We start from the raw sequence: 17,285 nt of genomic DNA on the forward strand, positions 1-17,285 counted from the left end.
CGTCAGTGCAGAAAACAATACTGCACAGTGGATGGAGGAAAACACATCCAGAAGGGTGATCTCACCCAACAGCTGGAGGATGAGCAGAAGTGCAGATCCATGGTGACAGAATGTGAGAGGTCTCAGGGCATGAGGGACACTATGTACCATGTAAGGTGACCTTCCCCAATTGGCTCGATCTTTACGAAAATTTAGAAGAATGGAGGTTAAATCCGACAGGGGATCATCACATACAGGCCAAAATGTGTGAGACTCCTTTTAGTCTCCTCTTATGACAAGCAGGAATACCTCGGGCCTATTCTAACCCCTGGACCCACAAGAGGGAACAATGATGAACCGAGACATCACACAACAGCAGCTATGGAAGCTCAATACATGCTCGCTGCAGGGTGGAAACAATTTAAATACCACATCGGCATATGTCGGGCATCTCAAGGGGCGGCATATTAAACAACTATGATAAGGTATGAAAGAAACAGTTTCCTCTTCATCAAAAAACAAAATTCATTATGTATGTTTATTAGTTTCAGAAATATAGATGTGTCAAATCAGATGATTCTTTTTCGTGCACCCTGTATTATTGTGTCCTGCAGCTGCCCAACAACTTTGTACAATTGAGTTCTGGACCACGTTAGAGGTTACGGGCTGAAGAATATATTTTTCATTCATACCAACTACAGATGCTTTAAAAGAATGGATGGTTTGTACCCATGTGAATTGGTCAAGTAAAGATATCAGTATGGCAAAATACTCAGATTCTCAATAGCAACTAGAGGTTCAGCTCCAGATTTGGGTTTGTATATTCCTAGACCTCTTAGGTTTTTACCCAGGATGGCAAGTCTGTGAAAGTGCTCAGGAAATGAGTAGGCATATCTGAGGTTTGCATTCCTCACAGACTGACCAACTCAGTTGCATAGTTGCTTGCACGAGCTTTAACATACGATCATATTCATAGTGGGAAAGTAAATTCAATCAGCTTCTAAAACAATCTACACATTAATGTTGTTGTAAAATATCCTAAGTTCAATTTTTGGTGTGTTATGAAGTCTTTTCACTGTACTCTAGATTGTCTCCATTGTCCAGCTGTGGAGTGTCATTTGTTACAGATATAGATTTATTGTTTTTGATTCCTGGTGTTCTCTTGAGGATTTTCTGGGTTGGAAACATTGAAGTGAAACTATGTAAGATTCAGTGGGTGAAATGAGAATTGGCTAGAGTAAGCCTCAGTTGATTGAAGAGTATCAGGAATCTGTTGAGACCAAACCAGCAAAGTGACTAAAATAGCTGCAACAACTTTCTAAAGACACAACAGCTTATTCTTAGGTGATGTGTAACACAATCAGCTCATAAGAATGAAGAAATTTGAACAACACAAAAGACTGTTCACAGAAGTCAAAGAATCAAAGTCATCAAACTCCTTTTTCCAGACCTCAAGATTTGCCAGAGGTGTCACTGTATCTGTCACTAACTGAATGCTCAAGTGGTAGGAAGAGGTGAGTAGTACAATATCCTGTGATTATTTTTTTAATAGTGAGAATTGTTTTCATCAAAAAATTTAGCAGATTCTTCATCAATCTGCTCTACATACTGGAAACACCTTCACAGGAGTATTGATTTCTTGCCAAGTGTCATAACACACAACATCAACTTTATAATGAAACTAATACTACTGAATATAATCCTATGAAAAAAATACTTGTTTGGTGGTGTATTTTTGCTGCACCTTGTCCAGAAATGGACAGCATGTGATGTTAGGTGAGTATTCAGTCACATACTTCTGAACAGGGTATGAACAATTGCTCTACATTCAATGTTGTGTACCTATTGGCAACCCACTGCCATATAAAATATGAAAATGATATTTTTCAAAGTGATAATCAGGTGCACTTAACCCTGGACATTGTTTCTATTAAAACAAAGTTTTTACTGTGTATCAGTATCACACATACCTCAAACACTTCTTAAGTAAATAGAAGATAAATAAAATGAAACAAAAAGTGTAATCACAAAAAAGACCAGCTTTCAGAACTAGAAGTCTACATTTCAAAAATATGAGGAGTGTGTGGCACAGTGTGCAGATGTCCAGTAAGGAATGAGGAATGACAGACAGAATATATGGGAATGTGAAGCCAAGAAAAATTATTAAAGAAGCTAACAGCCTGTGGTGGATACCATAATTAAGATTACTTTAGGTATTTAACTGTATGGTGTACTTCATATTACCTATTAACAAGAAATTAGGTATGTGGGTAAAAAAAACTAAACAGCATAATTAACAGATTGTCAGTCAGTACAGACCCAAACCATGACTTCCTAGAATAGTACAGACATATAGGATGGGGAAATTCTAGTTACTAACTTGTATGACTTGTAGAGGCAAGTGGGTACATAATATTTTGATCAGGAACCTATGTCCAGAAAAGTACTATTTCTGTTCTATGATGGTTTCAGTTCAGATGTGTAACACATCCACATCTGCTGAGGGAAAGAGAGAAGTCTCAGAGCTGCTTGTCCTGGTATGCAAAGGGTAGACAGGATGACGTGTACAACATCAGATGGTTACCTGATGTCACTAATGTGTGCCTTGTTGAGAGTTAAGTTTATGAGACTCCCATAGAGACAGAGGAAGACCTGCTGGCAAGAGTTCTGGCCACTACATTAGAAATCCAAGAGACTCCAGATGTGATGGAGAGTGTGTATCAGAATATGCTTCATAGGTACAGTGTGTGTAACAGTGTTGTTGGTTGCCACATTGAGCCACTGTTGTAAGGCATCAGCAATGTTCTGAATATACAACATACTGGGTTCTTTTTTGTTTTGGAATAATCTAGACACATAATGTTTGCATATTAATACAAACAAATGTGCTTATGTGATAAATGGGTGTTTCATTATGTTCCCTTTTGAATCATTACCTAATAATTGTACGTCTCATGCCTAATTCAATCCTCAGCCAGAAGTGTATGAGTTAAACATCTGAATTGAAACTGTCATAGAACAGAAATGGTAAGTTTCCAGAGACGGGTTCCTATTCAAAATAATATGCACACACTTAGTTCTACAAGTTCTAGAAGTTTGTAACAGGAATTTCTGAACTCCCTGTAAATGCTTACAATCTCAGCAGATGAGAAGATTGATAAATTGTATGTATATATGAAAGACATTCCTTACATGAAGGAAGGCAAAAATTTAATTATGTAGGGTACTGGAATCTGACAGCAGGAAAACAAAGAGAAACAAGTACGAGATTAGAGGAACATGGACTGGGAGCAAGGAATGAATGAGAAATCTGCCGGTTAGAATGTTGCATAGAGTACAATTTAATCATAGCTATTATTTGGTTTAAAAACCACTAAAGTAGTTCAACACATTGTAGAGACACAAGGTACCAGAATCCAAAAGAAAATTAAAAACATCCCACTATCACCTCTTTCTATAAGTTACCTAAATATCTACACTCTGGGACTGAAAGGTTCTGTTAGCTACACAGCAAGTAGCAATATTTTTTATAATGCTAGATGATATGTAATAACGTACTGAAGTTAGAACTTAGTATTTGCAAATGTAAATACTATTTTCTTTGAAACATACAATCTTCTTCAAGTAAATATGAATCTACTAATAGCAGATAGAAAGCACATTATGGTAAAAGTGAGGCAGTAGCAGCTTTTTTCGAAGAAGCAACTTTCTTACTAATTTACTCTGTAACATTTATATGGCATAAGCGTTTTAGTATTGAGATTATAGTCATTGTCTTGTTGTCAATGCAGTATAGATAATTCAGTATCTATGATGCCTTTGTCTCGTATTAACATATACCTTGACTCATTCCACATCTTTGAAGGTTCTCTGTGGTAAAATGAATGAAAGGATGGAAGGTTTATACAACCTATGATAGATTTAAAAACATTTTTAGGAACAGATATAGATCCTGACCACAATGTTTTGGTGATGAAATGTAGATTAAAGTAGAAAAATTGCATAGTAGTAGAAAAGAAAGAAGATGGGACCTGGATAATCCTGAAACAACACAGTTTGACAATTTCATAGGAAGCACTCTGTAACAACTAATTGACATAGACAAAAGAAATAAAGTGGAAGATAAAAAGGAAACACTAAAAGATGAAACAGTGAAGGCAGTGCAGTCGATCAGAAAACAATACCCTGCATAAATCCTGAGACCCCGGAGTGATAATGAACTGTTGTATTACAGAAGAATTCTGAAGATTTCTTTGGTAGGCCTCGATACTTAATGAGGGTGTAATGAATATAATTAGAGAAAAAAGGCTTTGTGGCACAATTTGATTGATAGAAGGGGTCAGTTGATATGACATAAGAAGCATAAAGGATTAGTTAATTCAGTTATTAAAGGAAGTTGTGGAGGAGGGGGGGAGGGCTTGACTAAAATAAGGGATGTTTGTATGGTGAATGATTAGGAAGATATGAAAATCTTTTAGAGTTTTAGAGGATAGACTAGCATAGAGTGTTGCATCAAACCCAACTTCAGACTACGATGTAGAGCAATGGAAGCAATAATTTCAGAAAATTTACAATGGGGTGTTTCCACATGCTCCACTTTGAGTGTCAACACTTGTACAGGGACCACAGATTACCAGATATAGAGGTGTTGAAGCAATGCATAAAATGAAAAGGCAATGACACCAGATGAACTACTTGCAGATCTGTGGAAATCAAAAGACACAGATTCTGTCACCCGATATGTCTTCTATCACATACAGTGAATGTCATTAAATGGGTATCACTGATAAAAGAATCCAAAAGATTATCAGTCTTATCACCAGTCAGTGTGAATTTGTGAAAGACCGTGGGATAACAGAGCTATCCATGGTGCTCACTTGCTAATTGAAAAACATCATGTGAACTCGAGGCACCTACACATTGTGTTCCTTGTCCTCGAAATGGCCTTTGGCGTGCTACAGGAGTAGATTTGGGTTGTCTTGCAAGAGTGTGGATTATCTAAAGAACCAGTAAGGTAAGCCAGACAGCTCTACTATGACCCTGATGACAATCATCTGCTGGACTATTGAACAGTTTTTTCTGTTTCTGTAGTTGAGAACATCTGGGATCTGCTCTCTCACCTCTCCTCTTCATAACTGTCACAGATATTGTCACAAGAGATCTGCAGAAAACAGCACCCTTGACGTTATTGTCTGCTACTGATGTGACATTAGCCTCTGTGGGTTAGACTAACCTGCAATTTCAAGTCCACACCTTGGATCAACAACTGTTGCTGATGTAAATCTCAATTCAGAAAGCTCTAACCACCTGAGCAGCATATGGTTCAAATGGCATTCTGTGGCTGGTGTACTCTGCAACTGGAAGACTCCAAACAGGCTCAGGTCAAAAGTATTATAATCAGTAATATGTTCAGTTGCATGCTCATGTCACAAATGACAAAGTTTGTAAGTTATATGGGGTAGCACCAACAGTAGGTGAGATGAGGCACAGCCATCTACAATAGTATGTACAAGTTCTTAGAGAAAAATCACAACTGAGGCAAAGACAGGTTTTAGTTCGAGAGCAAATGGTAAATGGCTAGTAGGACAACCTGGACAATGACAGTTTGGCACTCCGCATGAAGCTCTAAGGTCTGTGATTAATGAAACAATACATACATAAATGAGCACAAGCTAGTGAATAGTGACCCATGTGGCTTTTGAACAGATAGAAATACAAACACAGAAATAATGGATTAGACAGATGAAATAATTAGAAACCTAATTAATAACAGTAGTGATGTGGCAGTTACTTTAAATCTTTATAAAGCTTCCATTGCCATTAGTCATGAAATTCTTCAACATAATTAAGTAGCAATGAGGATAAAAAGAATAGAAAACAAGTGGTTTCAATCTTATTTGCAAAACAGATTGCAGGTTGTGGAAATCACTTCAGCTCATTCTAATCATAAAATCAGGTTAGCGTCTTATGCAAAGAAAGTCTAAATATGTGTACAGCAGTATAATGTCTTAAGCCCCTTCTGAATGACATACATATCTCAGCAAATGCAGTTATGATCATATCGGCAGATGACTAGTGTAAGTGTGTGATAAGGAATCTCTGCCTACAACAACTGATCAAGTCCTCAAGTGCTTGAATTCATGGTTCAATACTAACAGGCTGATCCTTAATGTGATGAAAACAAATTATATTCAATTTGGAAACATGAATGAAAACCATAATCTCCAGCTGGTACTGGGTGGAAATGAATTAGAAAGGGTACAGTGTACAAAACTTTTAGGAGACTGTGTTGATTAAGACAGTCTGGAAAGACCATGTAACAGGACTCTCCCAGAGACTCAGTGCTGCATGCTTTACTCTGAGAATCATTTTCAAGTCATGTTCTTCGGAAGGTGTTTGAATGTCTTACTTCCAGTCCCTTCCGGCTTATGGTATAGTTTGGCATAAAACTGCAATCCAATTGAATTAAATTTTTACATTACAGATAACGGCTCTGCATTTCCTACCTCAAAAGTTGTGTGTACATCTAGCACCTTCTCTATACATATACAAACATATGCTGAAAACAAGTGTTTTGAGATCCACAAAGTAATAGCGATTACTATAGCTGTAACACTCACAACTATGGTCCCTTCTCCATACTGAGTGAGGAAAAGCAACTGTTGTTCAAAGACAAGTGAGCCACTTAAGTCGTGTTCTTTATAATTTATTGTGTACATGTGTAAAGAGGCTGAAGAAGGAAATGGCCACTATAGAAGGGTTAAAACCGTTTTTACATTGTAAACAAATGTTAACTTACTAACTTTATTGTTGAGCATTTTTTAATCTGTTAATATGTGTACCCCATATGCCATGTGTTTTTGCACAAGAATGTTCCAGTTATTGGTTTCTTGTTTTCCTGTTTCAGATGCAGTCAAATATATCTCCACGGAAAAACAATCTGTTGCAAGGTTAGCTGTGATGGATATAATGTTGACAGGCATTTGTGTGTTCATGTTTTTTTTTTTTTTTTTTTTTTTAATAATGTATTTTTTCAGACGTATACTAAAACAACTTTTTATATTCTACTTATTTAACTGAATATATTTCTTTTGCCTGTTTAAATCCCCTTGTAGCTGTCTTGGCAAATCATGTACCAAGAAAGATGGCTAAGATGGTATTAACACAGAGTGTCACGTCCACATGGAGTTGGTGGTGGTGGTGGTGGTGGTGGTGGTGGTGGTGGTGGTGGTGGGAGGCGGTTCTGTACTCCATCTGATCATCCTGATCTGGGTTTTCCACTGTTTTCCCAAGTTGCTTAAGGTCATGGCTGACTTCCTGCACTATCACCTTGCCAATTGCTATATCCTATTTTGACAATTTGGTGACAATTTTCCTTATCAGTATCAATGATTGTTTAGTATAGTGTAGACAGTCATATCTACATCTACATGACTACTCTGCAATTCACATTTAAGTGCTTGGCAGAGGGGCGTGCGGGAAAAACGAACACCTAAACCTTTCTGTTCGAGCTCTGATTTCTATTATTTTATTTTGATGATCATTCCTACCTATGTAGGTTGGTGACTGAAATTTCATAAAAAGATCTCGCCGCGACAAAAAACGTCTTTGCTGTAATGACTTCCATCCCAATTTGCGTATCATATCTGCCACACTCTCTCCCCTATCACATGATAATACAAAACGAGCTGCCCTTTTTTGCACCCTTTCGATGTCCTCTGTCAATCCCACACCGCGCAGCAATATTCTAACAGTGCACGAACGAGTGTAGTGTAAGCTGTCTCTTTAGTGGACTTGTTGCATCTTCTAAGTGTCCTGCCAATGAAACGCAACCTTTGACTCGCCTTCCCAACAATATTATCTATGTGGTCCTTCCAACTGAAGTTGTTCGTAATTTTAACACCCAGGTACTTAGTTGAATTGACAGCCTTGAGAATTGTACTATTTATCGAGTAATCGAATTCCAACGGATTTCTTTTGGAACTGATGTGGATCACCTCACACTTTTCGTTATATAGCGTCAACTGCCACCTGACACACCATACAGCAATCTTTCCTAAATTGCTTTTCAACTGATACTGGTCTTCAGATGACCTTACTAGATGGTAAATTACAGCATCATCTGTGAACAACCTAAGAGAACTGCTCAGATTGTCACCCAGGTCATTTATATAGATCAGGAACAGCAGAGGTCCTAGGACACTTCCCTGGGGAACACCTGATATCACTTCTGTTTTACTCGATGATTTGTCATCTATTAATACGAACTGTGACCTTCCTGACAGGAAATCACGAATCCAGTCGCACAACTGAGACGATACCCCATAGGCCCGCAGCTCGATTAGAAGTCGCTTGTGAGAAACGGTGTGAAAAGCTTTCCGGAAATCTAGAAATACGGAATCAACTTGAGATCCCCTGTTGATAGCGGCCATTACTTCGTGCGAATAAAGAGCTAGCTGCGTTGCACAAGAGCGATGTTTTCTGAAGCCATACTGATTACGTATAAATAGATCATTCCCTTTGAGGTGATTCATAATGTTTGAGTACAGTATATGCTCCAAAACCCTACTGCAAACCAACGTCAATGATATAGGTCTGTAGTTAGATGGATTACTCCTACTACCCTTCTTAAACACTGGTGCAACCTGCCTAATTTTCCAATCTGTAGGTACAGATCTATCGGTGAGCAAGCGGTTGTATATGAGTGCTAAGTAGGGAGCTATTGTATCAGCGTAATCTGAAAAGAACCTAATCTGTATACAATCTGGACCTGAAGACTTGCCCGTATCAAGCGATTTGAGTTGCTTCACAACCCCTAAGGTATGTACTTCTAAGAAACTCATGCTAGCAGATGTTCGTGTTTCAAATTCTGGAATATTCCATTAATCTTCCCTGGTGAAGGAATCTCGGAAAACTGCGTTCAATAACACCGCTTTAGCAGCACAGTCGTTGGTAACAGTACCATCGGCACTGCGCAGCGAAGGTATTGACTGCATCTTGCCACTTGTGTACTTTACATACGACCAGAATTTCTTTGGATTTTCTACCAAAGTTCGAGACAATGTTTTGTTGTGGAACCTATTAAAGGCATCTCGCATTGAAGTTCGTGACAAATTTCGCGCGTCTGTAAATTTTAGCCAATCTTTGGGATTTCGCGTTCTTCTGAACTTCACATGCTTTTTCCGTTGCCTCTGCAACAGCGATCGGACCTGTTTTGTGTACCACGGGGGATCCGTTCCATCTCTTACCAATTTATGAGGTATGAATGTCTTAATTGCTGTTGCTACTATATCTTTGAATTTGAGCCACATCTTGTCTACATTTGCATAGTCAGTTCGGAAGGAATGGAGATTGTCTTTTAGGAAGGCTTCTAGTGACACTTTATCCGATTTTTTAAATAAAATTATTTTGGTTTGTTTCTGATGAATTTGGAAGAAATGGTATTGAGCCTAGCTACATCTTTAATGTTTTGATAGCATGTATTATAATTCATTATGGAGTCACACTGCATGTCTCACCTGATTTTGGCACAGGACTGGTATATGCTATTGGTTATCAAGTTAATTCCAACTTCATAACTGAAGACATAAGCATGAACCTACGTTAAGTACAGTAATATATTTGAACTCTTGTGCATAAATTTAAAGTACATACGACACAGAATTCTACCTTCCCTCATCTTAAGGCTTTCTGATGCACAGTTGAACCTGTTCACATCCAACTCTGCAGCACATCTTACATTTTGTGAAATTTTCTAATTGGCTTCAGATAAAAGCTGCTGCAAAATTAGTAGTTTACATTTTCTTACACAATTTACACAAGTCTTCAGGATAAGTTTCTCTCATAACAGCCGAATATCTGTTGTAGAGTGATGATTCAAGAAAGGGGTGGGTCACCATACTCATGATCCATAGTTGCTGATCGGGAGGTTAACAGTTTCTCACATTTAGAGAGAACAATGATTAGTGTCACTACAAAGTTTGTAAATTCGAGGCAGCCTCTACATTAAAAAAATGTAAATTAAGCTTTCCATTTTTTCAGAGTTGGCCTGAGGTGGAGACAATAACAATGTCTCATATACATCTTTCTTAAGCATACATTTACAACAAAAGGCGTTTCTAGAATGAGGATTAGATGTAAAAATGATGAACACACAGTTTGAACTACAGGGTTCACAAACTTAAGAAAGTCAGCAGTGCAGCTGTTTTGCATATTTGATTTAAGATTTCTTCATAGACACTGTTACACTGTGCTTTATTTGTTATGGTTTGCACCAGTACCCCCCACCATCACCTCTGATAAAGAAAACAGAACTGTACATTCTGAGATGTGGTATGATAAAAATGTTGCTGTGGTTGATGTGGCATATTATTGTATTCCCACTTTTAAAATACTCACAAAAACATTAAAACAACATTCTAAAAAGCTCAAGTTCCAAAAACACCCTTTCAGAAAGCCACAGTACCAGGACCAGAGTCAACTCCAACCCCTCCCTCTTTTTCCATATTGAACACCGTTATTGCATATGATCCTTTTATTCATCTTTTCTGTACTAATATATGGCAAATCCCATATCACTGCATGATAAAATGGATGCTTAATAAATAACAAAGAAGTGTAGGGTAGACAGGAAAATTGATGCTGGATGCATGTCATTCCCATTGCACCACTCTCAAAAGGTTTCAAGCATGACACTAAATGCTTCAAATCTGACTAGTGTGACAGTCATCATCTTCGTAAACATGATTTGAACATGACAGTGATCACCTTTGAAATCTTGGTGACACTGATATGAAGTGTAGTTTGAGTTCTAGGTTAGTTTTAAACACGACAATCTGGCTGGGATTTGAAGCCAACGAATATGTACACAAATGAGTGGTTATGGTAGTACACTGATTTGTGCAGTAGCTCAAGGTTTACATTTGAGCCATATGTAACATTTTTCATTGCAGATAACTAAAACTGTAAGATAAAGTCAGAAAAAGTGTGTTAGTTATACATAATAGATAAAAATTTCATTGCGTATTTTGGTGTGTATTATGCACCTGTACATACTGTACATTTGTAGATACCATCCCTATGATAGATACCCATATTAGTATGTGGTATACAGGTTTCTGTTACGATAAAATAAATATGATATGAAATTATACTTTTCTATGAGATATTGCTGCTTTACTATTCACACTTCCCCCATGAACAATGGACCCTGCCGTTGGTGGGGAGGTTTGTGTGCCACAACGATACATATAGCCGTACTGTAGGTGCAACCAAAATGGATGGGTATCTGCTGAGGGGCCAGACAAACATGTGGTTCCTGAAGAGGGGAAGCAGCCTTTTCAGTAGTTGCAGGGGCAACAGTCTGGATGATTGACTGATCTGGCCTAGTAACATTAACCAAAACGGCCTTGCTGTTGTGGTACTGCGAACGGCTGAAAGCAAGGGGAAACTACAGCTGTGCTTTTTCCTGAGGGCATGCAGCTTTACTGTATGGTTAAATGGTGATGGTGTCATCTTGGGTAAAATATTCTGGAGGTAAAATAGTCCCCCACTCAGATCTCTGGGCACGGACTACTCAGGATGACATTGTTATCAGGAGAAAGACAACTGGCGGTTCTACGGGTTGGAGGATGGAATGTCAGATCTCTTAATCGGGCAGGTAGGTTAGAAAATTTAAAAAGGGAAATGGATTGGTTAAAGTTAGATATAGTGGGAATTAGTGAAGTTTGGTGGCAGAATCAAATGGAGGTAATGCAGGAGTAGGTTTAATAATGAATAAAAAAATAGGAATGCAGGTAAGCTACTATAAACAGCATAGTGAACGCATTATTGTGGCCAAGATAAATATGAAACCCATGCCTACCTCAGCAGGAAAAGTATATATGCCAACTAGCTCTGCAGATGATGAAATTGATGAAACGTATGATGAGATAAAAGATATTATTCAGATAGTGAAGGGAGATGAAAATTTAATAGTCATGGGTAACTGGAATTCGATAGTAGGAAATGGGAGAGAAGGAAACGTAGTAGATGAATATGGAATGGGGGTGAGGAATGAAAGAAGAAGCCGCCTGGTAGAATTTTGTACAGAGTATAACTTAATCATTGCTAACACTTGGTTCAAGAATCATGAAAGAAGGTTGTAAACATGGAAGAAACCTGGAGATAATGAAAAGTCTCAGACTGTATAATGGTAAGACAGAGATTTAGGAACCAGGTTTTAAATTGTAAGACATTTCCAGGGGCAGATGTGGGCCCTGACCACAATCTTTTGGTTATGTAGATTAAAACTGAAGAAACTGCAAAAAGGTGGGAATTTAAGGAGATGGGACCTGGATAAACTGACTAAACCAGAGGTTGTAGAAAGTTTCAGGGAGAGCATTAGGGAATGATTGACAAGAATGAGGAAAGAAATACAGTGGATGAAGAATGGATAGCTTTGAGAGACGAAATAGTGAAGGCAGCAGAGGATCAAGTAGGTAAAAAGACAAGGGCTAAAAGAAATCCTTGGGTAACAGAAGAGATATTGAATTTAATTGATGAAAGGAGAAAATACAAAAAATGCAGTAAATGAAGCAGGCAAAAAGGAATACAAACATCTCAAAAATGAGATCGACAGCAAGTGCAAAATGGCTAAGCAGGGTTGGCTAGACGACAAATGTAAGGATGCAGAGGCTTATATCACTAGTTGTAAGACAGATACTGCCTACAGGAAAATTAAAGAGAACTTTGGAGATAAGAGAACCACTTGCATCAATATCAAGAGCTCAGATGGAAACCCAGTTCTAAGCAAAGGGGGGAAAGCAGAAAGGTGGAAGGAGTATATAGAGGGTCTATACAAGGGCAATGTTCTTGAGGATAATATAATTGAAATGGGAGATTTGATACTGCATGAAGAGTTTAACAGAGCACTGAAAGACCTGAGTCGAAACAAGGCCCCAGGAGTAGAAGGCATTCCATTATAACTACTGATAGCCTTGGGAGAGCCAGCCATAACAAAACTCTACCATCTGGTGAGCAAGATGTATGAGACAGGCAAAATACCCTGAGACTTCAAGGAGAATATAATAATTCCAACCCCAAAGAAAGCAGGGGTTGACAGATGTAAAAATTACCGAACTATCAGTTTAGTAAGTTACGGCTGGAAAATACTAACACGAATTCTTTACAGACGAATGGAAAAACTGGTAGGAGCCGACCACGGGGTAGATCAGTTTGGATTCCGTAGAAATGTTGGAACACGCGAGGCAATACTGACCCTACGACTTATCTTAGAAAAGAGATTAAGGAAAGGCAAACCTACATTTCTAGGATTTGCCGGCTTTGGAAAAGCTTTTGACAGTGTTGACTGGAATACTCTCTTTCAAATTCTATAGGTGGCAGGGGTAAAATACTGGGAGTGAAAGGCTATTTACAATTTGTACAGAAACCAAATGGCAGTTATTATAGTCGAGGGGCATGAAAGGGAAGCAGTGGTTGGGAAGGGAGTGAGACAGGGTTGTAGGCTGTCCCCGATGCTATTCAATGTGTATATTGAGCAAGCAGTAAAGGAAACAAAAGAAAAATTTGGAGTAGCAATTAAAGTCCATGGAGAAGAAATTAAAACTGAGGTTCGCCGATGACACTGTAATTCTGTCAGAGACAGCAAAGGACCTGGAAGACCAGCTGAACGGAAAGGGCAGTCTCTTGAAAGGAAGACATATGATGATCATCAACAAAAGCAAAGCGAGGATAATGGAATGTAGTCGAGTTAATTCTGGTGATGCTGAGGGAATTAGATTAGGAAATGAGACACTTAAAGTAGTAAAGGAGTTTTGCTATTTGGGGAACAAAACAACTGATGATGGTCGAAGTAGAGAGGATATAAAATGTAGACTGCCAATGGCAAGGAAAGCGTTTCTGAAGAGAAATTTGTTAACATCGAGTATAGATTTACGTATCAGGAAGTTGTTTCTGAAAGAATTTGTATGGAGTGTAGCCATGTATGGAAGTGAAGCGTGGATAATAAATAGTTTAGACAAAAGAGAATAGAAGCTTTCGAAATGTGGTGCTACAGAGGAATGTTGAAGGTTAGATGGGTAGATCACATAAATAATGAGGAGGTATTGAATAAAACTGGGGAAAAGGGAAATTTGTGGCACAACTTGACTAGAAGAAAGGATCGGTTGGTAGGACATGTTATTAGGCATCAACTGATCACCAGTTTAGTGTTGAAGGGCAGCACGGAGGGTAAAAATCGTAAAGGGAGACAAAGAGATAAATACACTAAATAGATTCAGAAGGACGTCGGTTGGAGTAGGTACTGGGAGAAGAAGAAGCTTGTACAGGATAGAGTAGCATGGAGAGCTGCATGAAAGCAGTCTCTTTACTGAAGAGAACAACAACAACAACAACTACAACAACAACTACTACTACTACTACTACTATGCACTGTGGGCGGTGCTGTTACATTTACATGAAGTGTCTGGTGTCCAGAAAACTGGAGCACGTGCGTGTGTGCCATTGCTACAATAATTTCCTTGTCTTGGTTTCCAGACTAGACTTAGCACGAAACCCAGGGACTTTTCTGCTAACTGACTTGATTACTAACCCAAAGTATACCACATATATGTTATGATGCCAATTATTAATATCACCGCAGAGTATAGAGTTTCTGGAAGCAAAGTGTTTGCATTCGTTGCGTATATTAGTTAGCTCCACATCCCTGAACGTCCTTTATTAGATAATCTAAATAGGCCTAAACGGACGTTGTGAGCAACAATATGGTAAGTTTATTCAACAGAGAAACTCGAGCCGCTAACCCGTTGGAATTTTGCTCCTCGCACTATGTATCAAAAGGCCGCTCTTTCAGCCATCGCTATAAGAAATGCAACAGTCCTCATAGTAAACTTGTTTTTAATGATGTGTGTGCAATTATTTTGTCAATTAAGTAATCCCAATGAAGAACTATACTACTGATAGTTAATTACGCCCTTGCGCCAGTCTAAGTAACGACTTACACACCTAGCATTAGCAATGTGTCTGCGTCAGACAAGGGCCGTTTTTACATCGTGTAGGTCTGCAGCCTTCACTACAACCAACTAGAATCTACATGCGGAATGTAAACAAACAATCTCAACGTCATCTGCATCCTAAGTTGTCTCCTTAAGGGGACGTACAGTTTCCTGAGTACAATAATAAAACGATTTTGGAGCTGTTGTGCCAACAGTAAAGCAAATCCGCAGTTTATCGGTTACATTGTTATTAATCCTTGCTGTTTCCCAGATTATAGCTAGAATGTGTATCTGTTAATAACGGGATGTAGGCTATCTCCGTGTCATTTTCGAGCTATAAGTTTGAAACATTTTGCTGCAGTATCTATTTTTTCACTTCTTGTCAGCGATCCGGGTCCGTGTCAACTGCAGGTCAAACGAGCTAACTACCATAAACAGCTGTATTATACTCGCCAGAACTGAAACAAAAAGTTCGCGTGAGGAGAGAGCAGTTTCATGTTTACAGAAAACTTAATGCACTGGCGAGGAAATAACGTCAATATTATTGAACGCTTAGAAGAGAGCTAACACGAGGCGGTAATAAATACCGATATCCAGACGTCTTTAAGTACAAGGATTATAATATGAAACAGGCCTACACGTTTACGGAACTGTAGTACAAATAATTACAAGGATGATATCAATGTAAGTTTCAGTAAAGTGGGCCTTATGTCTTCCTATTCCCCTTGGTATTATGCGAACAAAATTTGATCAACCTATTTTACGAGACTGTCAAAACATAACTGATAGCTCCACCGAAGCTATGAATGTACCGACGATTAAAGTAAATTATATTAGTCTATGTTTTTTTTGGGGGGGGGAGAAGGGAGGGGGGTTGTAGCGAAGGCAGGGTGTGGCACCATCACTCAGGTCCAGTTTGACATTCTTTCTTACAATAATGGATGTATATATACGGCATTTAACGAAAAGTTACAATATTATGCACAGATGTCTGAACAAAAATAGTTTTTAGTTCATACGAAAGGAGTGCGGGTATCTATTATCAGTGATACGTTACGTGACGGAAAAGGCTAAATATTATACAGCTACAGAAAAAGACATACATAACATATGGGCAATGCATTAACGTATACGCAAGAAACTCTTCAGCATTTTTAAAGTTGTGGTAGTCGTCCCGCTTCTTTTTAAAACGCTCTTCGTTTGTAAACAAAAAACAATGGAAACTTACCTTAATTAGTAGGAGTCGGCCGAGAGCGGAAGCGTGGTTGTTTACGACATCTATTTGTAGGAACCCGTACAGAACTGCGGCTACAATCACTATGCTGCTTACTATTTTAGCAACTTTTTTGAGAAAATGCTTCCTGAGCGATGCGACCAACGGTGCACAAATAATATCCATTTCCGCTGGTGTAAACCCGGCCTGTTTGCAGTACTGATAAAAGGACATCAGTTCTGCGTCGAGCAATTTCAGCTTCTCCTCGTACTCCATTTCTTTCGTCTTTTTCTGCGGCTTCGGTGCCGATTTCTGGGTAGACATGTTCTAAGCGCGTCTTGTATCACCTCCCTGTCAAGCCTTTCACTTCTGTCCTCCAAGGGAGTATAAAAACGCGCTGTTACGTATTGATCTCCAGCGTACGGTGAAAGTGTAGCTGCAGCGTGGTCGCGGCCTCCACCGCATGCACTGCGCGTGCGCGGAAGGGCGCCTCTATCTGTGCGGCGACCATCGCCGGGCGTTCAGAGTACCATGGTCGACAGAGTATGTTGGCAGTCCTGGCTTATCCTGTTCGTTTATCATGATGTCGTGCAAGCGTTGGTACTAGTGAAAGCCATGACAGTGACAACAAACGAAAGAGAGAAGGGAAAGACTCTCACAAATTTATAACATATTTATACAACGGAGGATGATTAATAATAAATACAATGTGGTCTCTCCAACTAAAACAGATTTTCAACAACACAGAAGTCATCTCATGGAAAATACCACTAAAGTCTTTCACAAACACTCAGAAAGCTTAACCTTTAACCGACGTACTGGCAAACATGGGACACTAACACCGTGGTGCGGTCAATGTGCCCTCTCGATTATAGATGGGTGTAATGTTAACAATTTGAATCCCTTTGAAATTCTCTGTTCTGCATATGGCAGAGTCTTTAATACAATGTAAATAAACATGAAAATACAAAACATTAGCATTAAATAATTATTGATAAACTGGCATTCAGATATGTTTACTGCACATCTCATAAACTAATACATTTATATGTTTTTCATAAGTTAATAACGAAATTAATGCTTCTATAGATTTTGTACTT

At 38.7% G+C, this 17,285-nt stretch overlaps 1 protein-coding gene across 1 annotated transcript in view; it reads right to left on the bottom strand.

Moving 5' to 3' along the window:
• LOC126284255 (uncharacterized) overlaps nucleotides 1–16,687 on the bottom strand; it is an 88,752-nt gene extending 72,065 nt beyond the window's left edge. Inside the window, exon 1 of the mRNA XM_049983056.1 lies at nucleotides 16,201–16,687. Within this exon, the coding sequence (XP_049839013.1) occupies nucleotides 16,201–16,509 (309 nt within the window). The 5' untranslated portion in view covers nucleotides 16,510–16,687. The remainder of the gene's footprint in view (nucleotides 1–16,200) is intronic.
• Nucleotides 16,688–17,285: the final 598 nt, after the last annotated feature.

Source organism: Schistocerca gregaria, chromosome 8, assembly GCF_023897955.1.
Source record: "Schistocerca gregaria isolate iqSchGreg1 chromosome 8, iqSchGreg1.2, whole genome shotgun sequence".
In the NCBI taxonomy this organism is placed as follows: domain Eukaryota; kingdom Metazoa; phylum Arthropoda; class Insecta; order Orthoptera; family Acrididae; genus Schistocerca; species Schistocerca gregaria.